At 28.2% G+C, this 25,107-nt stretch overlaps 4 protein-coding genes across 4 annotated transcripts in view; 2 read left to right on the top strand and 2 right to left on the bottom strand.

The window, feature by feature from the left end:
* Window positions 1-8,969: 8,969 nt before the first annotated feature.
* Window positions 8,970-11,221, bottom strand: LOC122499631 (Sjoegren syndrome nuclear autoantigen 1 homolog). Its single transcript, XM_043608081.1, has 3 exons — window positions 11,023-11,221; window positions 9,532-9,731; window positions 8,970-9,223 (listed from the first exon to the last, which is right to left on the bottom strand). The coding sequence occupies exons 1-3, from the start codon at window positions 11,072-11,074 to the stop codon at window positions 9,119-9,121; spliced, it is 357 nt and encodes a 118-aa protein (XP_043464016.1). The 5' UTR covers window positions 11,075-11,221; the 3' UTR covers window positions 8,970-9,118.
* Window positions 11,222-11,560: 339 nt separating this feature from the next.
* Window positions 11,561-16,930, top strand: LOC122499626 (myb-like protein X). Its single transcript, XM_043608074.1, has 6 exons — window positions 11,561-11,886; window positions 13,142-13,331; window positions 13,979-15,823; window positions 15,915-16,010; window positions 16,141-16,393; window positions 16,742-16,930. The coding sequence occupies exons 2-6, from the start codon at window positions 13,227-13,229 to the stop codon at window positions 16,864-16,866; spliced, it is 2,424 nt and encodes an 807-aa protein (XP_043464009.1). The 5' UTR covers window positions 11,561-11,886; window positions 13,142-13,226; the 3' UTR covers window positions 16,867-16,930.
* A 2,924-nt stretch (window positions 16,931-19,854) lies between these two features.
* LOC122499628 (beta-1,3-galactosyltransferase brn) lies at window positions 19,855-22,709 on the bottom strand. Its single transcript, XM_043608077.1, has 2 exons — window positions 22,398-22,709; window positions 19,855-21,342 (listed from the first exon to the last, which is right to left on the bottom strand). The coding sequence occupies exon 2, from the start codon at window positions 21,299-21,301 to the stop codon at window positions 19,988-19,990; it is 1,314 nt and encodes a 437-aa protein (XP_043464012.1). The 5' UTR covers window positions 21,302-21,342; window positions 22,398-22,709; the 3' UTR covers window positions 19,855-19,987.
* Window positions 22,710-23,384: 675 nt separating this feature from the next.
* LOC122499629 (retinoic acid receptor RXR) overlaps window positions 23,385-25,107 on the top strand; it is a 56,417-nt gene continuing 54,694 nt past the window's right edge. The window contains exon 1 of the mRNA XM_043608080.1: window positions 23,385-23,776. Coding sequence (XP_043464015.1) covers window positions 23,758-23,776 — 19 coding nt within the window. The 5' untranslated portion in view covers window positions 23,385-23,757. The remainder of the gene's footprint in view (window positions 23,777-25,107) is intronic.

The raw sequence follows: 25,107 nt of genomic DNA, 5'->3' as shown, positions 1-25,107 counted from the left end.
GAATTATAAAAGAAAATATTCATAACAACGAACGTCTTTCATTTATATGCCAATACTGCGAGAAGGGAAGGTTGATGAACTGCCAGAGGATTTATAAAACAGAGAAGATATTGCAATCAAACTTTATTTTGCTTTACTTTTTATCAAACAAAAGGTATGAATATTTCCTTTTCATTCCATCGAATATTTTTACGCCAATATCAATATCTTTCAAAAAAGCATATTCTAAATATAAACATTTTTAATCAAACAGACAAAATCAATCTAAAATTATTAATTTTCACATCTTTGATATTTGAAATCTTTTAATTCTCTTTATTTGATAAATATTATAAAGTCCCTGTAAGTAAATTAAAAAATAATTTAATTTTTTGCATTGGGAATTTTTTCTTTACGAACAAAGGGTAAATATTTGCATTTGTCATCGATTTAAAAACTTTCCGGAGTATTGAAACATTGAAATTCCTCTATAAATTCCAAAAATTGTTGTTCTGGTGAAAAAATAACTTTAAAGCAAAAATTTGACACATTCTTTTTTGTCCTCTAAAAATAATTTTTGCATTTGTCATCGATTAAAAAAAAGCACTGAAACTATGTTTTTGAATAAAAGAGAAAATAGTCGTCATTTTCTTGTACAATTAAAAAATATTATCCTTCCTTTTAGAAATTTTTGAAAACTCTTTCCTCGACTTAAAATCATTGCAAAATTTATTTCTAAGATAAGAAAAAAATTTAACTTCTTGAGACAGTTATGAAAATTCAAAATAATTCGATAGACAGGCCAAATAGGAAAGTAAAAAATGTTTTCTTTTATTTTGAAAAAGAATCGAGAGACAGACAATATAATAGTGGCTCAAAATCTTTTATTCTATTACGTTCAGTCGCGTGTCAAATGTCAAATAAGGGATAAACAAAAAACGCAGAAAAAAGGGAAAAAAAATGTATGTAGGAAAAGAGGAACTTGGAGATGGGGAGCTTAGGTGCAGACGTCGATGGCAAACGTTTTCTGGCACGTGCCAATTTTTATACGCGCCACTCGGTGACACATTTTCTTTTCCATGAAATTCTCTTCTACAAATTCTCCACCGTTTGGCGTTTGTCGAAAACAGGCTGAATCCATTTACGTCCAATTTGATAAAACTCTTCCTATAAAGTACCCCAAAAAAATATATATATTTCGCATAGATTTTTTCTCATTCACATTAGATTAAAAAAAATATTTATTGACAATCCCATTAGTACCCTTCACTTTATATAAATATTTTACTCTCTTAATTTCACAACTGTAGTTTACTTTTTCTTTCAATGAACTACGACACGATCATTATCATTTTGTGTGTCCTGAACAAATTATCATAGACTGTAATTTATTTCGAATATTCTTTTTTGTCAAAGGGGATATTTTATTGAGTCAATTCCAAGTTACATAGTAATTGAGGAATTATTTATTCGGTATTTACTTTTTGTTATAGAGAAACTTTCATAGAAAATTTGTCAAAAAAAAAAATTTTTTGAAACATATTGTTGATCCTAGTCATTAATGACAGTAATGATCGTCAAGAATATCGACTATATTCAAGGGAGCTCGTGTACTTATTAAAATTTTCATGCATATTCATGTTGATGCAAGTTCAGAGTTCTCTCCTCGACCCTATTAAATATCTATTTTCAGCAAGCAAGACCCCTTTTTCTAGGACATATTCACCCTCGATTATAATTCTATCCAATTATTAAATGTATAATATACTTGGGGGCTCATCAAAAGTATTATAAAAGTTCATCAAAAATTATATAGGTACGTAATTTTCGTCGACCCTCGAAAAATGATTAATATAATCAGACAAGAATCTGGGAATAAAAAGCATTACAGAAAAATAAACAAACACGTTCAAAATAAACCCCAAATAGCAGGTTTTAAGTGAATCAGCAAAGAATTTTTAAAAACAGTCGTTCGCCATATTGGATCCGCCATTTTGAATTTTCGAAAACCAACTTCAGTTTCGTCATTCGTCAATATCGACCTAAGAGACCAAAAGTAAAATTTGGAAATTTTTATATTGTGTTCTGGGGATTATGATTTTCAAACTAAGATTTAAGACAGGTGCAATGATAATGAAGTGAAATTACGGAATAGTAATTTCTATCGAATAGCAATTAAGATCGAAATAATCTTGAATTTGTCGAGAAATAAAAACAAATCATAATCCTTAGAACTCAATATAAAATTATAAATTACCTAACTGGAAACTCATTTTCTGAAGCAAGAAATGGAGGATTGTCTAAATTCTGCAATTCGAAAGATGACCGCTATTATGACACGGTATTATCAGGGTCACATTACATTTCTGGGGTGTTTTTATCCCTTTTATGAAACTTTATTACCTACTTCTGTTTTCCTGCCTGAATGTCCCTTTTATGACATATTATCACAAAACATATTACCCACACATTTTATCTCATCTATGCTTATAGATTAATATCCTGTAATGATGCTAACAAAAAGTATTTAGATTTCTGAGCTTCATTAGTTTAAAAAAATAATTAAGAACAAGTATTTCTACCTTTTATATTGCCTCAGAAGGGGCCTAAACATATCCCAACTGATGTATATTTAAATTGTCCGGCATCGCAAACCTAACTTATTCCCAAAGTTGAAGACTCTGATCAGGTTTTAAGAAAGAGGAACTGTTAAATTGAATTTAAATTATTAAAGTTATTATTCGGATTTATTCGGATTAATTTCGGGTCATGAAAACCTGACCATCCGCACTGTTTCGGATTAGTCCGAAATCTGTCTGGGTTTTAACCTGGGATTGAAACAAAATTATTTGTGGAATCAAAGAGAATTTAAATGGGGACCATTTTTAAAGTGTTAGTAATTTACTTTTTAAAATTATTCTTAGAGTCGTAGACCCAACAAGTGATGCCTCCTTCAGTGTGAGGTCGAAGAAATGACGTTGTCTAGCGGAAACAGAGAATGCAGTAGATTTCCCTCAAATTGTTTTTGGGCCAGCCGAAGGTCTGGAGTCCAGGTGTCGATGTAAATTAGATTGAAAACCCCTCAGCCTTGGAGTGACCGAATTATTCATTTGACGCTGATGTCCAGGTAATGCAGTCCTTAGAAGAATAAAAATGTGCCTCGTGGTAGAAATTATCTTCTTGAACGAATTTGACTAAGACCAGTTCTGATGACAATTCTGCATGAACGTCGGTGATCCAAACCTGATTTATTCACAGAGCGAAAGGTTCTGATATTAAGGGACAGTTTTAAGAAAAATGAACTGTTCAATTGAACTGTTAAATTATTAAAGATTTAGTTTTTGTTGGATGTTTGAGTTAGTTTCGACCAGAATTTAAAAATTTAAATAATGAGGTGTTAAAATATTTTCTCTTTCATCTTGGTCATTTATTGCACATTTACAATTAATTGCACGTCATAACGTTTCAGCTGATTTTCAGCCCTCTTCAGATTATCTTATCACAGAAATAAATTATATTTTAATATCACTAGTCATTCGGATAAACATCTGTCGTCACTTGCCAATATATAAATAAGACATACATAAACATAAACACGATATACATAATAAATACATTTAAAAATAAAAAGCTAAAATAATAAAAGTATTTGGCTGACTAGATAATATCACATGTTGTTTGATTTATTTGAATCCTTTACAATTAGAATCAAAGAGAAAGAGTAGATCCAGATGTCTGCAGGGACGCTGAAATAAATTTAGAATTTTGTGGAATCAATCGAGAATTTAAATGGGGACAAAATTTAAAGTAGTGATGTCCCTTTTAAAGTTATTATTAGAGTCATAGACTCAGCAAGGGATCCCCCCTTCAGTGTGAGGTCGAGGAAATGACTTTGTCTAGAGGAAATAGAGAATGCAGTAGATTTCCCTCAAATTGTTTTCGGTCCGGAATCCAGATATTGATGTAAACTAATTTTAAAATCCTTCAGCCTTGGAGTGACCGAATTATTTATATGACGTTGGTGTCGAGGTAAAACAGTCCTTAGAAAAATAGAAATGTCCCTCGTGGTAGAAATCATCTCCTTGAATGAATTTGACTAAGACGAGACTCGAAGAAGGCACTTGGTACTTGAAGAAGTTTTCTGAACTGGAGTCGAAGAAGAAACTTGATGACAGTACAACTAGTTAACTTGGTGGCGTTTGCTGGACTGACACGAAGAACACAGGTATCTGATTAGACGGTGATTTCTGGACTAGTTAACTTGAAGACGTTTCCTGGACTGACGTTGACACTACAATTTCCAATTATTGATAATAATATTATAATAATATTTTTAGAAAAAATTGGGTAACGAATTATATTTAGGAAATTTTGCCCCCGAAGCAAACAAAAAAAAAGTAAACTCCTCACTAGAAGTTCAATAAACACAATTATGATTTCTTCAGATAGCATTCTCTCATTAAATATCATTTTATTTCTTGAATATCACTTTAGAGTTTCCTTCATTAAATTGAGATTATAAATTCGTTATATCGATGTCTGTATATAAGAGAATCGTTAACGAGGACTTGTCCTCCATTGCGAGTTTTAACAAATCTAATTTTGCGGTCTTCATTCTGAAAACCATTGCCCGAAGCCTCTCCCTCTCTCTCTCTTTTTTTTGTGTGGTTACCGATATATTTCAAAGCATTGATAAAGACGATGGTATTCAGCCCCTTGAGGATCGGTGTGCCGGTATACAAAGACGCTTTCCCAAGTATAAAATGTTGGGGGGATGAGAAGAGACGGCCTCGAGAAGATTCTAATGATGGTGGCGCACCCGGCGGCAAATATCTTCTTCGATAAGTAGGGAAGCCAGCTACATGCCTTATTCCTTACACCCAATCGCAATTCCCTTCGCTGCATCCGAACCCATTGGAAACTTATCTTTTTTTTTTTGCCCTATGTATTAGAGTCGCACGAATTGAAGTCTTATGTAAAGAACGAGACATTTTCCGTAAAGCATTATTATTTCAGTTGGTTATTTCTTTCCACGTGGCACACCTCTCGTCCATGAGACATCTCTATTCCTCTTTTTTTTTCTTTTTCAATCCTTTTTGAAGAAAAAACAGCCAAGCAATTCACTTTGTTATCTCTTGCAGCTGTCATTCTTAAATAATGTGAAATCGTAGTTGGAGTGGTGCGTTTTCCACACTGACGCTCTTCTCTTGCAATCCTTTCGGTCCACAATCCTCTACCCGGACTTTTGAGCTGGATGCTAGAAACCATCCTGAGGGAATTGTCCTTCCATTGTTTGTGAAGTGACTTTACTCGGTACTGAAACTCGTTCGACAATGGCGGGTTCTTAACCCGAGAAAGATTTCAAGGGGAATTCAAATGGAGTGGTTGGGAGAGATTTCAATCTACATAGTTCGGACACTCGTTGTTTCATTTGAATTCGAAGGATTCAGTCAAATACTTAAGAGAATCTCAAGCTTTGGTTTTTGGTATATTGGGGTTTTATTGCTAATTTAATAAATATCTTAAGCTTTATAAATATTTAAAAAAATTGTTTCTTATTAAAAATGGCGGAGATATAAGCATTGGCGTGGATCAATTTTTCCGGAGGACTCCTTGATGGTGTACATGATTGGCATTTCAATTTTTGTCTGAAACAAATAAACAAATATTTTTCTTAAAAAGTGATAAATTTTGAACAGTGTGACGAAGCCGTTTAAAACAAAACATGATGATATTTATTTCAATTAATGGACTGCGATAAAGCCAAAGACAGTATAATGGTTTTAAAAGAGGAAAACGTGGGTTTCCAATCGATTCCGGTAGGGGGGGTTAAGTACTTAATGTTTAGTATTCAGGTGCTATTTGATTCCTTGGGTTGGTAGGGCTACGTGGTCTGCATTGTTTTCGAGACCAACGACTTACTCGAGCCGCGTTCTCGAAACGCGGTGCGGGGGAGACAACATAGATGGTAGTGTAGGGTTTGGGGTTGCAGAGCGAGAATTCTCCACGGTCGGAGGAATATTATCGTATGGCGTGCGGCTGGCACCTCCTTGCGAAGACCCCTTTCCCGACATACATTATACTAATTCCAGGTCATGTAACACCCACTTTGCTAAGACATTAGTATAAACCTAGCTCGCTCGCCGCGGATACTAAATCTTGCACGTACCTATGTGAAACCTTGCCTTCCCGCACCTCGATCTTCGCGGTCTGACTAGTCTAACCATGGGCAATATGTAATCCTGCAATCGGTGCGCTGTTGTGGTCTAATCTAATCTTTTGGTACTACTTGATTCAAATATGATTCATAACGATATTTTGACTTTTCAGTTCGCGAACTTTTTACAGACTTTAAATCGACCCCCACGGTATTTAAACTTGCAGCAATATTGACAACATCGGGTGGGAAAATCGTTATTTTCTTTTGCAACATCCGGTCATCGACCTGTGCTTTTTGCATAGTTTGCATTTTGACAGTGGTTTGATTCTAGTTCATTAAACTTGGACACACCACTCTTTGAGTTTCTTTATAAGTGTTGTGAACAATGAGATTAGCTCTGAGACAATATTTTTATTGATCTAAGAAATTTTTTAAAAATCTATTTGAATGTTGTGACAATAGAACATCTAGAATAATAAATATCGTTAATTAAAGACCCTTCCAATAACTCAAACTATTTAATTAAAAATTATATGAAATCTATTTTTTAATTTGTTTTATGCAAAAATAAATAAGTCAAAAATTTTTAAGGCTATTTTAGAGGAAACATTTTCTCGACTATATAGTTAAGTAGATTGTTCCATGAGACAATATAGATCTAAGGGACCATCCCTGAATAAACAGATCATCAATCATTAGGAGATAAGCCGACAATTTCACGGACCTGCAGACAGTAGACATACTCTAGAAATCATTATTATAGGTAAGTGCTTAGAACTATACAAACATAATCTTTTGGATATTGATTAACTTTTAGTATTGTTTAGTATTGTTATATATTTTGTTATTGTACAACGTTTTGTTGTATGATTCTGACTAAACATAACAAACTAATTTTAAAAGAAAAATATTCTTCTGCCTTAAGGTCAAAAAAGAACCTCTTTGTCATTAAAGACTCAAAGATATTATTAGCTTATTTATTCTTTAAGACATAAAGACGATTATAATTATAAAACTGATAATGGTATTAGATAAATTTTTAAAAATTTTGTATAAAAAATATTCTAATGGAGAGTGAAGGCAACTTGTTTGAAACTTCTTAAAGGAAACTTGCTCAAGGGATTTCAAGATGTAGTAATTAGCTACTATTTTAATTGAATTCCTGAACCCTTGGGGGCTGACGAGAGGCGTTAAGCAGACTTTTTCTCTACTCAAGATTCCAATGTGAATTTCTCAAAAAAACCTTTACTATCCTGAGGCTTTGTTTTTTAGTTCAAGTTTTATTTTCTCTTATACTCCACTCAGTCTTGAAAGGTCTAATCTGAAGATTCTACTAGTTTGCTGCTAACATCTTCCATTATCAACTAATTAAAACGAAAAATTTAATTACCACTTGTAAAATTCAATACATCTTGGCTCGAATTGTAAATTGTTTTTTATCCTCAGACGTAAAATAGGAAATAGAAAGTAACAATTCGGAAAGTTCTTTAATTTTGAATTCAAGTTCAGATTGTCAGTAAGAGGACACCTCTGTTGTGAAGTATTAGGGACATCTAGTTTGATCAAATCTAAGTTAAACTTATTTGAAAGCTTAGGTATCTGTGTCATTACACGAAAAAGAAATTAGCTTTTTATCCGTCAGTCGATAAGTAGACAGGCTTACCATATTGTTAAAATCTGGAAAATCAATTTATTGATTTACGTCTCAGTGTTAGCGAAAATTCCGTCTAGATGACAGTAGATTCACTTGATTTATAATAAAATAGGATCCTTTAGATTATGTAACCAAAGTAGTATTTTACGATCGTCCAGCTCCCGCAACACTTCTTTCGAAGCAATTCTCTTAAATGTTAATTACAATTTCTTACTCTCTGCTATTTATTATTACAATTCTGTTATTTTTCAATTACAATTTCCTACTATTTATTAGGGGCCCTTATTAGAATCTTATTATTTGTTAATTAATTATTTATTACAATTTTGTTAATAGCAATTAAAAGTTACAATTTGTTATTATACGATCGAATTATTAGTTCGAACAATTATAATCAACAATATGTAAATAATAATTATTTTGTTATTATTAATTTTATTATCGTTATTTTAATGACAAAACTTTTTTTACTTCTGATCACTTATGATATTTTATATATATTTTTTATTGTTTTGTCACTTTTCACTTTTTATCATCCCATATGATAAAAAAACAACTTTTTTTACTTCTGATCACTTATGATATTTTATATATATTTTTTTATTGTTTTGTCACTTTTCATTTTTTATCATCCCATATGATAAAAAAATTTTTTTTACTTCTGATCACTTATGATATTTTATATATTTTTTTTTTTATTGTTTTGTCACTTTTCACTGTTTATCATCCCATATATTAAGAATATTATTAAGAATGATGAAGACAGGTAAATTTTTCAATAAATTACAAATATCTAATATTCAAAGAATTTTATTCCTTAAAAGTCATAGTGAAAAAATTTAAATACAACATTTCAAAAATATATACAGTCAGGATAAAAAAATTGATATGAAAGTATTTTTAAAAAAAACACTTTTTTCATTTTTTCACAATTGTAAAAAATATTTTCTTTGTCAAAACTGATTCAAATTTTCTTTAGAAAAATAATCGTTAATGTTTCATTTTTTCTAACTATGTAAAAATATTTCCTATTTTAATTAATACTTTCTCGATTAGTAGAATCAGTCTTTACAAATAGTTAGAGGTATAATAGTTTCAAGTATGGCGAGAATTTCCACCTAAAAATCACGAGAATTATTTTCTTCAATACATTTCCTACCTATGTAAAATTCCATCTTCTTGGAAAAATTCATTTAATTCTTTTTTTGTCATGTGCGGAGAGAAAACATGACATCAACGATTTATATACAATTTTTGTCTTTTTTTTATCGTTGATTACAGAATTTTTATATAAATAATATTTACAATATTTTAATAAAATACTTTTATTGTCGACATTGTTTCTCCATATTTGCTTTCACTAGAGATTGATCTAGACATGAGGCTTCTCTTTTCAGCATATTCAGCAATAATTGCGAGCTTTCGAGAATCTGTGGAGAAAAATTATTATTATTATTTTAATTCTAAGGGAAAAATTCTTTTTCATTCTCTTCTTTCTTACCTTATTAATTAATTCTTACAATAATTTAAATTTTCAACATTAGAAAATATTTTTGATAGAAGCTTTAATTTTATGTTTCTTCTTAATTATTTAAATTAACTTGTTATAAAAAACACTTTCGATCAAAATTATATAGTTTTGTAACGACATCGATATAAACATGTTATAACCAATTTTTTTCTAGACCTGAAAATAAAAGTTCGTATGTTTATATATTTTTTTAAATTTTCCATATACCTTCACGTAGGCTGTTTCCGTTTCGGCAATTGTTCTGTCGTATTCGTTTCGAACTGAGGTTCTCTTTGCGAGACTGTCATTTAAACGAGTTAATTTGTAAGACATTTTTTCAATCTCACGCTGTAAACAATTTTTTTCCTCTTCTTCTGCTTCAATTTGTGCTTGTAATTCCAAACGTCGGGCCTTCATGTCTTCCAAGCCTATAAAGGAATTATATTTAATTACAAAGAAATACAAAGAATTACAAGGAAAATTATAAATATAAAAATATTGTTTTAAATAAATTAATATAAGATAAATAAATTTTCAATTTGTTCCATTTTTTAAAGGAAGAATCTAAAGGATAGTCAAAAGAAAAGTTAATTCAATATTAGAAATTCGTATTTTAAAAGAAAGAGATAATTTAAATTTTTATTTATTTTAGTAGAAGGATAAAGAATTCAATTAATTAAATAATATTAAAGTTGCATTTGAATAAAAATTACTATTTCTTATTAATAAGAAATATTAGTTAAATTTTAAGTTAAAAAAAAAAAAAAAAAAAAAAAAAAAAAAGTTAGTTAAAAAGTTAGTTTAAATTTTAAGTTATGTCACCTCGATCGTTTCTTATGGACTGAAAATTGTCATTTTTATGTAAACGCAAATTTAAAAGTCCAACGTTTCGAGTTAAATCATAACCTCCTCTTCGGGGACATATTAAAAAAAATTATTTTTAAAAACACTTAGTCAAAAAGTTCAAGAACTTATTAAGTTTATGTTACTCAGTGTGACGTTTTTCCATAGTAAAGTATATGCGACACGTGACCGAGATTTTTTATAAAACAAGGTAAATAAAACGAAAACATTCGGACAATGATTAAAATATATTTACTCCAACGTTTCGAAATCTAAATGATTTCCCCTTCAAAGAGTCTGAAATTAAAAAGTCAAATAAAGACAAAAAAAATTTGTATTACAACCTGAGACTAGAGTAGAGACATAAATAAAATATCCGTCTTTGTATAGAAACAATAAATAAAACATAAAATAATAAATAAATAACAGTTCACTATATTATTCGACAGAAGAAAAATAAAAATAATTTGTCAAATTAATAGTAAAAACATATATTGCAAACTGCAAAGTCAAAGTTAAAACTGTTTAAATGATATTCTGTTCAATAAAAATTCTAGCAAATGCAAATTTCTATAAATTAAAATTTCTCTTCGACTGAATTTTAATTCAATATAAATTATTTTTAATTTTTGTAAATTATCACAAAGTTAAAACTTATTTTGAGGACTCGAGAGTCGAAATACGTTGTCTTAACAATTAACCAATATTCAAACCGTTTTTTTATGTTAAATTTAAAAAAAGGGGAAAAAGTTATAAAAACCGTTATTCTCGAAATTATAGTTAAAAAAATTGTATACGTACCATTCGAAAAGTTTATACATATACAAATGTAAAATGAGAAAAGTTTATATACAATAAGGTTAGAATTTTACTTACATTTAACTAACTCTTGATTATAACTTTGCAAAGCGGCTCCGTGCTGTGACATTTTGGATAGTTTCCGATTATTCAATTACAATTTACAGGTGAGCAATAATAATTATTTAAATTTTCAAATAACTAGCACAAAAAAAACGTTTAAAACAACAACAAACATTCAAGAGGTTTTTTCTCTCTCTCTCTCTCTAAACTTTTGTCGTCAGGACTAGGTAACATTAAGCTCTATTCATTTCCTGTCGAATGCGTGCAAACTTTAAGTCCACTTCACAATAAAATAAATAAATTTTTATAAAACGTGAAGATACGAATTTCTTCGAGTCGAAGACTCGGAGTAATTCATATCTTCATGTTTTATAATAAATATCTTATAAGTTGTTGAATTTTAAAAATTGTTTGAATTTAAATATTTTGAAGAATTTTAATTCCTAGAAGATATTTGAGCTACCCAACCTTGCCTACGCATCAAATTGTGTACAAGCCCTAATACTAAAATTTGTGATCGTACCTTTATGAATTTCGTTTTGGCGGTTTCTCCTGTTACCATGCGTCACATGTACCTTGGTCGTTGTTATCAGCGGTCTCAGCGGTGATAGATTTTCAAGTTTTCTTTCAGAACACAAATATTAAACTAAATGCATTAAATGTGTTTCAAGTGAATAATAAACTAAGTCTTTAGTGGAGTCAGCAAGAGTCGCAATTGTTTTATTTGAACTAGTTATTAAAAGTGAATTTTCATCAAATATTAAAATTTTCCTTTGTCTCGTGAATTTTAATTTTGCGTTTGTGTTATTGATGTGATTTTTTTAAATGACACTGTTTGTCACTTAGGAAAAGTCTTTCATAAGATCTGGAGAAATTTCGGTAAGTATTATTTTTATTGATACAATTTTTCACTTTTAAAAGATAGGTTATATTTCTGTCATGGATTTTCTATTTTTTTTTGTTTCTAATTGAAAAACTTTGTCTCCATGTCTCTTTATTTTAACAAATTGAAATTGTCATTTTGTCAAATTTACAAATTTCAAGGAAAATTTTCTTGTTTTATTAAAAAATAAAGATTTTTTTAATAAAACAAGAAAATATTTTGATTTCATTAAATTTAATTATTGTAATTTTTTTCTAAAGAATTCAATTGTCATGAATTAAAATAGGTTAGAAAATATTTCGACCGCATTTGGATTTTTTTTTATTTTTTAATTAATATAAATTTTGAAATTCGTGCCTAATTTTTTTTAGAAAAAATGTTTTTGTTATTTATTTTTAATTTTTGTAAATTGCCGAAGAAAAAATATGATTTTTACTATTTTTGAATTTTTTTTTGTTCTTTAGGCTAAAAATGCTTAAAAAAAAGTATTATTTAATTTTTTATTTGAAAATTCATTTATTTTTCTAATTTTAAATCATAATTTTTTTTAATATAATAAATATAAAGAATAGAAAATATTGAAAAATTTTGATTTTAAAATTAGAAGAATAAACAAATGAATTTTCGAATAAAAAAAATTAAATAATAGTATTTTTTGTATTTTTCACCTAAAGACAATTTTGAAAAAAATATTTCAAAAATAGTAAAAATCAAATTTTTCGTTTGATAATTTTTTTATGCCATGGAGAGAGAATTTTGTAAAAGTATTTTACAATTTGGAAAAAAAGAGCAACAAAGCAAAATTTTTACACAAAAAATGTTAAACTTTAAATAAAAAACTTATGCGAAATTTAGTAAAGTTATATTAAAATTTAATTAATTTAATAAATTTTTTAAAAATTTGATATAATTATACTAAATTTTACATTTAAAATAAATTTTACAGAATTTAATAAAATATTCTCTCTCCGTGTGGATACAAAAACATTTTCTATAAAAAAATTAGGCATTGGTTTAAAAAATTAATTTTATTAATAAACTAATTTTTTAGTATATTATTTGTTTATAAAATGTTAATAATTACAAAATTGAATTCCAAAATTCTGTAATTGTCTGTTTAATTCCAAATAAAAGTTCTAACAATTATTAAAAACGATTTTCAATTCTTTTAGAATTTTTTATTCAAAAGTATTTTTAACTATCATTAATGATAAACATTTTACAAATATTAACAATTCATAACTGTTTCAGGTTATTTTTTATCTAGAATAAATATATTAATATTTATTTCCACACATTTCATTGAAGCTTGAAAAGAATGTGCTAATATTTCATAATGGATACTACATTTGAAGTTGTTAACGAAAATGAGGAAAATAATGAGAATAATTACGACACTAATGAAGAATCTGCTGAAAATGGCAAACGAAAAACGATTAATGTAAGTTACATATTTCTTTTAATTCAAATACATAAGAATAGTTTTCATTACCTTTAGAGAAATTTTTTATTTTTACTAATTTTTTAATTTAGCTATAACTAAATTAAAAAATTAATTATTTAGTTTAAACAAATTTTATTTTTACTAATTTTTTAATTTAGTTATAATTAAATTAAAAAATTAGTAAAAATAAAAAATTTCTCTATCAATTAATAATAATTAATTAATTAATCCTTAATTAATGATCCAAAAGTTTTTAACATTCAAATGAACGAAATATTTTTTAATAAAAATACTTTCATATAATTACCAATTGCAATAGAAACTAAAAACTTATATTTTACATTCAGAAACTATAATTATTATTTTCTATTGTAAATTTATTTTAACCGAAAATTATTGTAGTAAAACTTAAATTTGAAGAAGAAATAAACAATTTTTTTTCATTTGAACGTTGAGAACTTTAGGATTATAAAATTTTATCATTTTAATCTTTTTTTCCTTTTTAAAAACTAAATTTTAACTCAAATTCTGTTTTCCTTTGTAGAAACTAAATTTTCATATCTAAAATTTTAATTAAAATACTAACTGTAAATTGTTTATTTAAACTTTAATATTTATAAATATAAAATGTATATTTACTTTAGGAAGAAACTCAATCTTTAAAGAAAGCAAAAATTTCATCAGAAAACGAATTGTCCGATAATGATGATAAAGAAAATGGTCTAAAAACTGAATCTATTAAAGCACCCGAGGAAATTAATGAAGAAAGTGACGTCGAAATGGAACTTCAAGTTGGCGACGATACTGAAGAGGAACTTGAATTGAGAGATAGACAATCACCTTCAAAAAATGTGGAAACAACTGATGAGAAAGAGATAAAAGTCGAAGAGAATAAAAAAGAAGAGAACAATGATAATGATGATTTGTTAAAAATTAAAGAAAAATCTTCAAGCGACTCGGAAGATAGTGATAAGAATATAAAAAGTACGCGACGAAAACAGAATGAGAAAAAAAATAAAGTAAATTCCAGTGATTCGGAAAATAGCGATGCGATTGAGAAAAAAGCTAAAGATTCCACGAAGGAAATAAAGAAAAAAGAAGAAACTTCAGATAGTGAAAGCGAAGTGGAAAAAAATGCAAGGAAAAAAATTAAAAAGCCTCCAGCAAAAAAACAAACGAAAAATACAAAAAGAATTAAATCGAATAATTCTGAAGACGATGATAGTGAAAGTGAAGAGGAAATATTTAGGAAAAAAGAAAAAACCCCTCCGAAGAGGAAAACTAAACGAAAGGTGGTAGAGAGAAAAAAATTAGAATCTTCCGAAGACGAGAGTAATGAAAGCGATGATGAAACGGAAATAAAGAAATCGAAAAATTCTAAAAAGAATCAAAATAAATCTGAAGATAGCGATGTTGCAAAGAAGCAGAAAAAGAAAGTTGTCCCGAAGAGACAAATTAAAAGAGTCGTAAAAAAGAAAAAGGCTTCAGAAGACGAGATGAGCGAGGATGAAAAAAAGAAGGAAAAAAACGAAGAGAAGAAAGATTCTTCCGAAGAAGAGGATAAAGGAAAGAAAAGCGAGAGCGAGTCTGAAGATAGTGATGCAAAGAAGAAAAAAAAGAAAGTTCCACCAAAGAGACAAAATAAAAGAGTCGTAAAAAAGAAAAAGTCTTCGGAAGACGAGATGAGCGAGGATGAAAAAGAGAAAGAAAAGAACGGAAAGGTTGAAGAGAAAAAAGATTCTTCTGACGAAGAGGATAAAGAAAAGAAAAGCGAAAGCGAGTCCGAAGATAGCGATGCAAAGAATAAGAAAAAGAAAGTTCCACCAAAGAGACAAACTAAAAAAATAGTAAAAAAGAAAAAGTCTCCAAAAGACGAGATGAGCGATAGTGAACAAGAAAATGAAGAGAACGAAAAAATCAAAAAGAAAAAAGAATCTGAAGATGAAGATAAGGAAGCAGAGAAAAAGAGTGAGAGCGAATCTGAAATTAAAGAAAAAAAGAAAGTTACCCCAAAAAAACCAATTAAAAGAACTTTAAAAAGAAAAAAGACTTCAGAAGATATGAGCGAAAGTGAAGAACAGAAAGAAAAGAACAAGAAGCTCAAAGAGAAAAAAGATTCCTCCGAAGATGAAGAGAAAGAAGCGGAGAAAAAGAGTGAGAGCGAATCTGAAAGTAAAGAAAAGAAGAGAAAAATTCCAGCGAAAAAACAAGCAAAGAAAAAGGAAACAAAAGAAGTTGCAGACGTCAAGGAAAGCGAAAGTGAAGGAGAAAAGGAAAATGAAAAGAGTAAGAAGGAAAGAAAATTACTTTCAGACGAAGACGAAAAAAGTGGAAATGAATCAGACGCCGATGTAAAAGTGAATAAGAAGAAAGTTCCACAAAAGAAGCCCACGAAGAAGAAAAATGAAAAAACTGATACAAAAAGTGAGGAGGAAGTCGATAAGGAGAATAAGAAAACTGTTAAGAAAGTCAAACAGTCTAATAAAAATGTAAGTCAATTTTAATGAATTTATTAAACTATATATTTATTTATTATTATTATTTTTATTATTATTTATTGATTCTAAATTACATTTACAGAAAAAGGGCAAAGCAACAACAAAGAATGATGAAAAATTATCTTCCAATGAAGAAAGTGAAGGCGAAGAAAAAAATGATAAGAAATCGAAGAATAAAGTAAGTTTTAAAATAGTTGCACAATTTACAAAGAAAAGAAATATTTTGCATTAATTTCCCCTTATATCATAAAAAAATTGAAAGTACATCAAAAAAATATTTTTTATTTCAAAAAATTGTTTATTTCTAGAATCCTGAAGAGAATACAAAGATAAAATCATTGAAAAGATATATAAATGCTGCTGGCCTGCGAATAAGCAATTACAATACTTTTTGGAAAGATTGTAAAACAATTAAGGATCGAGTGGAATTAATGAAGGAGTATTTAGAGAAAAATGGAGTTTCAGGCAAACCAACACTTGAGAAATGTGCCAAAGCCAAAGAAAAAAGATTATTTCAAGCTGAAATCTCATCTTTGGACACAAGTCTCATCATTTCTTCAGGTATTTACAAATATCCTTATTTTATTATGAAAATTTAAAAAAAAATTAAAGTCATTCACTTGTTCGAATTGTATGAATTCATTTTCACCCATGGGCCGAAATAACGCGTTATTTTTGCACATGGGAGAAAATGGTCGGACATTTTCATACATTTCGAATAAATCAATTGACTTTACTCCGTCTTCAATTTAAAACCGTCATTTTTGTGCACGTGGGATAAAAAATAAATTTTTGAAAACTTTTTATTAAATATTTAAAGAGTAAAAAGTTTTTAAAAAAATTGCGCGTTTTGGATTTTTTTATTCAAAAATTCAAATCCTTAAATTACAATTTCTGTGGCTTTTTTAGAGCGCCGCACTCGTAATCGCAAACGCAAATCAGTCTCGCCGTTACGACGATCAGAGTCGCCGCCTGCAGAGTCAAGCGGAAATTTTAAACGTATTAAAGCACTCATTGATAGTGATTCCGAGTAATTTTAGATTAAGTACTAAGTTTTACATTAATTATTAATAATAATAATTAAGATTTTTTTTTATATATAATAAGTATGTTATTGACAAAAAATAATATTTTTATATTCCTACCCTTTAAGTAGTATAACAAACGTCTGTCAGGTTAGTTTCTCAATTTGTAAGTATTTACAGTCGGCAATTGTTTTATTAGTAATCAAATTACAAACATCCACTGTTGGTAATTTGATTACTAATAAAACTTATGGACCTTGAGATCAGTCCAGAAGTCTCGTTCGTTATGCTACTCCCGTTAAAAAATTGAATTTCTTTTACATGTTTATAATGAATATTTTAAGTATTATTTTAGTTTAAGAAGACTAGAAATTTACACAAAATATATTTTTTGCATTTCTTGAAATTAAAAATAAAAGAAAATTATGTTATAACTATAAAAAATGTTGTGTTAAATTCGAACGTTTTGAAAGGAAGTGAGAAGAAACAGGTAATTGAAAGAAGAGTGGAAGTTTTATGAATTATGGAGAATATTTTCTGATGGCAGAAGTTATTAAAATATAGAAACTGAATAAGGAAGACTTTAATCGACAAATGTACGAAGTGTTTAGTTTGGAAAAATGGAGTTCAAATTGCAGTCGCAAACGATGAAATTTTCGTTCCAAACTCCGAAAGTTTGAAAAAAGCAAAAAAAAAAAACTCCAAAACAAGCAACTGTTTATAATAATTCAAATAGGATTAAAATTGGTGAGTAATTTAAAACCATGAACCAGGAAATTATATGTTGGAAAAGTGTTAATATTCTTTACTTTTATAGGTCTAGCTCGCAATAGAAAACGACAATATAAAGATTCCATGGCTTTTGATAATCTTCACGATGGACTACACTGAAAATAATAAAAGCACGCTGGTGCCCTTGTAGAGAGAGTTGCAAAACTCTAACGGAAGGAACGCAGGTACACTGTTTAGAGCGAGCTGTTTACTCTTTTTAAGGAGTAGCTGGTTGCCCTTTTAAAAGAAATGAAGGGTAATTTCAGCTCCCAAAAAAAGAAAGATGCTCGCTTTTTACAGTTAACTGCTAACCCTCATGATAGAGTCCGCTACTTTCTTGGATAGAGGTTATCAGAACGCTTTAAACTTTTTCAGTGTATGTCATGCAATCCAGATTGGAAATAGATTCAGATATTATCACCTCATCAATGTGCCTCTGACAGACTTGATACAGACATCCATAGTTCACTCAACAAGGTAAAGTATGCAATTAAAAAATATCAAGAAGCTCAGAAACTAAAAACTTTCTCAACGTTCGGAGAGCCGCACTAATACCAGTCGGGTAGTTCTCAGAACGTGGAGCGAAGTTTTTACATCTGGAGCTTCAAATGATATTTGTTTAACTTATAAATTGCATGAGTCCAAAACCTACGACCCACAGTGTGGAAAACTGTTGATTTTTGTGACAAAATCGTAGAATTCTTGACCGAGTTGATATAATTTAATAAAAAAAATTGTACATGAAAGCTGAGTTTCGATAGATTATGGGAAAAATACGGAGAAGCTCCTAAAAAATGTTTTCACCTATAAAAAAATTACGCAAAGTTGGAATTTGACTGAAGAAAAATGGTTTTCATTGTACTGACAACACAAAAGCGTTGAAATCATTATCTGTATTGACTACAATTACGTAGTTTTTTATGCTGAATACTAATCCGATGCCTGACCCATGTTTTATGTTTTTGGGGTCGCTGATAACGAATGTGACCTCCGAAACTTAAGAATTATTATTAATTACATAACGTTTTCCCTAACGCCTTGCGAGGAAATCCATGTTGGATGTTTTTATAATTGTAACTAACAATAATTTCATTTTTAATAACATTTTAGGTTGCTTTGGAAATTTTATATAAGTTAATAAATAGTAAACACGAAAATAACACAATAAATTATGTGTACAAATAAGTTAGTTATTTAGTTAGTTACTTTAGATAGTTTATTTTGTTAGTTAGTTAGTTAATTAGTCAGATTAGTTAGTTCAGTTAGTTTTGTTAGTTAATTTATTAGTTATTTACTTGGTTTACTCAGTTATTTACTCATTGTCAGTTTAGTTAATTTAGTTACTTAGTTCGTTAGTTTAGTTAATTTATTAGTTAGTTAGTAATTTAATTTAGTTAGTTAGTAAATTAGTAAGTTAATTGAGTTACTTAGTTCGTTAGTTTCTTTAGTTTGTTATTTTAGTTAGTCAGTCACTTAGTTAGTTAATTTAGTTAGTTAGTTCGTTAGTTTTTTTAGCTAGATGGTTTAGTTAATTTTGTTACTTAGTAAGTTAGTTAGTTAATTTAGTTACTTAGTTCTTTAGTTTAGTTAATTAGTAAAATTTTATTCCATCAAAAATAATATCAACATGGATTAGTTTAATCTTTTAAAATAAAAATAACAATAATACATAAGTAAATACTACAGATTCTCCAGCAATTTACTTTCGCCACGGCTTTTCAAACAGTTGTGAAAAGTATCACTTTCGTCACGGTTTGTAACACTTGAAAGTTGCAGTTTCAGAGCGGGTGTTAGGGAAAAGATTTTACCAAATTCCAATTTTTTGGATATTTTTGAATTGTATGTAATTATAAAACTGTCTTTCAAAAATTATTTAGAAATATTTTTAAAAAAGAAAGAAGTATTTAAATATTTATTTAGCAAAATTATACAAGTTTTGATTAATTGAATTTAAAAATCAGGGAAATATAAAATAAAATTTTTGTGACAACACTAAATTAAATAAACGACTTGAAATTAAGTATACTAACAGATGAAAGGGAAAGAAAGTTAAAATTTAAAGAGAGAAAATCCAAATTTTGTTATTAAAATTCATTAGTTTAAAAAAATATTTGCAAAAAGGATGTTATATTTTTATAATCAGAGCAGAATTTTATTCAAAAATACAAGGCTATAAGAAAGAATAATTTAATGCTAAAAATTAAACATTGAAAAATCTAGTATATTTGGTCCTTAGTGTTAAAATACATTTGATTTTCAAAATTGTCTATGAATCGCTATTTATAAAAGAACAAATTTTCAAACAGGATACAATGATATGCTTATAATTCTTTTTTTTTTGGTAATAGAGAAGAAATTTCTAGGCATTTCCTAAAGCTTTTTGTTCATTCCAAATATTTAGTAATTCGTCTGGATTCCCATAGCCGTGTGACGTGATGACGTACTTGTAATTATATTTGTTGTAGTTCTTCTTATAAAAATGAAATTCACCACAGTGAAATGGTTGTATTTCAGCTTTTTTCGCAACAAATCCAAGATAAATGTCATCGAATCTAAAGTGTTTTGTGTAGAAACTGGTGAAATACATGTCAATAAGGGCTTCCCTTGAAAGAATGTACGAACCGGCGGTTACATAAGGCGGCCAAAGATGATATGGATATTCATTGAGAGAAACATACCATTTTGATGTTTTGTGTCGATGGGGCGAGGAAACGAAAACAAAACCAGCGTACAGTCTCACGTCATCCGGTAATTCGAAATCAAAAACTTGTCGCTTTTGTCTTTCGGATCCTATTATTGTCGGAGTCGAGTTTCGGTAATTAAATTCATCATATTGGGTAGAATCTATTGTTTCTGTTCGATTAGTTAATTGCGAACTATCAGAGTTGTTGATTCTAGAGTTATCAATTATTCTCTCGCTTTGAGCAAAATTATCGTCCGGTACTTCTAAATCGCGAATTTCCCTCTTCCTCTCGACACCAAATCGTCGGGTTTCTTTTCTATAGTCTGGATAATTTGTCGGATTTCTTACAAATCGTAGAACATTCTTTACAGACACGTACATGTCGTCATCGACAAACATGTAGAACTTGGATTTTGAACATTGCTCAACAGACCATTTAAAGCCGATCATTGTTTTAATGGTATTATTAAAATAAGAGTCTATAAAATCAGCTTGAACTATGTCTTGGTATTTTTGTGATTCGAGTTTAATTTTCGTTTGGAGTTCTTCATTATCTGGCCGTACACCAAGAAGGAAAACGGTTCTTGTTGTAACGTCAAAGAATCGTTTCTCTGAACCCCAGGAAGTTCTAATTGCAGTTCGACGATTGAAATGATCTGCTGATGATTTGACTAGATAAACAACTCGTAGTGATTGATATTGAATATCGTTACAGGAACGTTGTGGAGTGATGATAAATGTTTGATTGTATTCGTTGATTGGCGGTATTTCGGGTTTTTGCTTATTACGCAGTAGCAACACGGATGGTTGAATATCTCCATCGTAGGGATAGGAAAAATTCTCGTCATATGTAATTTCGAATATGTGAGTGAAGGCACCAAAGACATCTAATAAAGCAATGCTGATAATTATTAATATGACGTATTTTAATTTTATCCTCGATAGTAAGCGGATAATACGATGAAAGATCGCCCTCACTGCCACGTACATTGTTTGTCAAATTTCTTTTGCATTCTATTAGATGTTTTCACCTTTAAAGAAAGAAACAAAAAATTAGCCTAATTACAATAATTAACTAAGAAAAATTTTAGTTCAAAACAATTAAAATTTTTAAATGTAATTGAATTTATAAACGGTTTAAACAGTAATTTTTTTAAAATTTCAATTGTTATGAAGAAATTAATAATAATTAAATATTGATTTAAAGAATTATTTAAGTTTAAATATATTTAAATTCAAAATATTTTCTACAGAACGTCACAAAAAATTAATTCCACCCCCCCCCCCTCTAAGGCGTAACGTAGTTTATGAATGGCCCCTTTTATTCTTTTTAAAGAATATTGAAAACTTTTTAAATAATTGAAATTTCTTAAAATTCTATATAGAAAATAATTTTTTAAGAAATTTAAAAAATTTTTTGAAAATAATAAAGGGAAGTTTGGTGCATTCATTTTTTAACATACATATTAATTTTAAAAATATTTCAGTTCTTTTTATAAAGATAATTAAAATTTTTTGAAATAATTGAAATTTTCTAATATTCTATAAAAAGTAACTGAATTTTTTAAACGGTTTAAATTACTTTTTTATATTTACTTCTATTTTTGTAATAAAATTGAATTTTCATTTGAATTGAATTTTTAAAATCAATTGAAATTTACTTCTTCTGATTGTATTTTTGGTAAATAAAGTAAATAGTTAACTTTTTGTAAAAATAAAATCTTTTTTTTAAAGTATTAAAAAATGTTCTTTAAATTATAAAAACAAAAAATATTAGAAGCAGAAAAAAAACTAAGAAAGAACTGACTAAATTAGATTTGTAAAAATTATTTCTTAATTTTAACCTACTAAAAAATTTGGTAAATTGAGAGAAATTTTCTAAAAGAAAAATTGATAGTAAACGATTAGGGAAAAAAAAAATTTTTAATTCACCTTTTTCTGTTATTTAAAAACTTCTTCTTATATCTATTAAAAATATTACCTTTGTATTTTAAATTCGAATCATTAAAAATTCAAAAAATAAATGACAGGTTAGAATGACACTGAATAAATTTTCCAATCGTACAATTGCAATTTTTTAACTTACCTCAAAATATTTTCTATCATTCCAAATTGAGTAGATGATTTTTCAAAAAATTTTTTCAACTTTCATTCAAAAAAATAAATATTTAGAAATGGTGAATTTGTACCTAACCTTAAAATTCGAAATTTACTCATTATGCGATTAATTTTATAACAAGAAAATTTTTCAGAATAGAGTCACTATTAAAAATATCACTAATTGTCAATAAATTGTATATTCTAAAAAATTTACATATTTATTTAATTTTTAAATAACAATGCGGTATAATTTTCGATATTATAAATCTCTTTAAAATATGTCGTCTGCTTTGGACAAGGATTGAAGGGGGGGGGGGGTAGAATATAGTGGGTCATTTCACAGCGAATTGTATTCCACTTTAAACATTTCTTCGCAAGTACTTACAAAATGATTCCTTTTCAAATAAATTTTCTACAATAAAAATTTGAGTTTAACATTTTTCAAAATTCCTCTCAATTTTATAAATATATTAAAAATAAATAAACATAAATTTGATCCGCCGGATCGTAGAAGGGCATATAGCCAATGTAATACAAATGGGCTATATACCCTTCTACGATCCGGCGGTTCATTTATTAGGTTTAAATTTTATTTTAAACTGTTCTGAAAATAAGGATTACTTTTTATAGTTTCGTTTTATTTTATTAATATTTTATACTTTTTATATTTATAATATTTATATTTATTATTAGTTAACACTTTTATACTTTTTTAGAAATTTTAAAATTACAAAAATTCAAAGAATTTTACCGCTTTTAATTTGTTTTAAAAAAAAATATGAAATTATATATAATTTTTTATTAAATAATAATTATTATATAATAATATCTTTATTAAATTTAATATAATTTTTTGAAATTTTGATTTGTACCCAAGTGGAACAATTTGAAGTGAATTGACCAGGCGAAAGAAAAAAAAAGTAGACGAAAAGTACAGTCTGATAAGTGCTGCCCTCATTGAGTAGGTTGAGAATTAAAATAGTGCTAGTCAAAATAATCTCATATTTATCTGGAGCACGCGAAATTTGATTGAAAAATAAACTATAATTTACATTGACTTTTGCACTTGGATTGTGAAAATTAAGTGAATTGTGGTATAATTATTAATGAATAATTAATTATTTTATTGAAAAAAAAAGTTCAACGACCCCAACTTGGTGTTTAAGTGTGACAAAACGGAGTATATAGTGGCTCCGACCGGCCATGTTTATACCGTGAATTCGGAGTTATAGTGAGGCCGCCGCTTTTGTATTATAATATAAATATATTTCGCGAGTGTTGCCGGGAAAAAAAAATTTTTAGGAAACATCAATCTTGAAGTCACGTGACACGATCCCACTGGTGAAATGGACTCCAATGACAGGGGTGAGTGTCCCCCGCTTATCGGAAAAGCCCAGCAATATTGAGCACTTTGACACCATAAACTCTTGTATTCGAATCGGGCCCGCACACCAAGGGGGCAATGGCAGTGTCAGGGTCGAAACGGAACTAGTTCAGTGACCGCAATCACAATCATTTTAGGCTCATTTTCCATGCTTTTTTTCCTCTATTAACTCTATGATTTATTCTTTAATATTAAATTGCATGTTAAATTAAATTATTTTTTCCCGCGCTCTCCTTCCCTTATTTGATGAGTTGTAAACGATTTGCGAAAAAGCACATTTTCCACGCAAATCTATGTCAATTTAGTGTCGATACTTTTTGTTTGGACTGTACTCTCCATTTTTACGTGAATGGCAATGGGGAACGTGTTTTGCTAAAGAATTTTCGAAAATTAAATCTTTTATTTTACAAAGTTATGTTGTTTAAGAAAACTTTTAAGATTAAATAACTGGGATTTTAACAGCGGGGGGAAATTAAAATAACCTACAAACAATTGTATTTTATGTTGAGTTGTATGAGAGGGAGAGAGATAAATGTTTATTTTTACAAGATGTTTATTAATATTTCCTCTCGATCCCATTGAAATTGAGGGCAGACCTGATATCAGATTATTTCAGTTCTGCAGTAAGTCACTAATCTGACATAACCTAGAACAATAGGCACTGAACTTTACACATGAATTAAATCAATTAAATTGTGCCTTTCGTATACAAATAAGTACTAATATTATACAAAGAAAAGTATGAAATTTTTCTATGACATTTTAAAATCGGTTAAACATATAATTTTTTCTCGTTCTTTATAGAAAAATATTTTAAATTAAAAATTTTTTTTTAAAATTTTTTTAAATTACTTAAAAGTTGAAGAAAAATGGAAATTTTCTTTCATTGACAACTTTTTTCGAAACTCAATACTTTCAAAGTTATAAACTACTGAAAATAGGTCTACTTTTAAAAATCCTAAATTTCGAAAATTCATAACTCGAAAATTTTGGGCAATTATACAAAAATAAAAATTAATATAATAATTAATAATTTTATTTAAATATTTTTAAATATTTTTAAAGAAATTCAATTATTATAAAAATTTCCTGATGAGGAATTAATCAAAGTCGAAACTTGTAGCAATTTATTAAAATAAAACGTTAATAAACGAACATCTTTAACCGTAAAAGACCTCTAAATACTATTACCAATATTATTATTAGAAAACGGTTCTAAAATAAAATTAAGAAATTCAATTATGTTCAAAAATTTTTTAAAAATTCTGGTCAAAAATAATAATAATAAATAATTTTAATTATCTTTTAAAAT

The sequence above is a fragment of the Leptopilina heterotoma genome, unplaced genomic scaffold (assembly GCF_015476425.1).
Source record: "Leptopilina heterotoma isolate Lh14 unplaced genomic scaffold, ASM1547642v1 Lhet_17, whole genome shotgun sequence".
NCBI classification, from domain to species: Eukaryota; Metazoa; Arthropoda; class Insecta; order Hymenoptera; family Figitidae; genus Leptopilina; species Leptopilina heterotoma.
The sequence above is the reverse complement of the archived record's forward strand: the minus strand, read 5'-3'. Positions and strand labels throughout refer to the sequence as shown.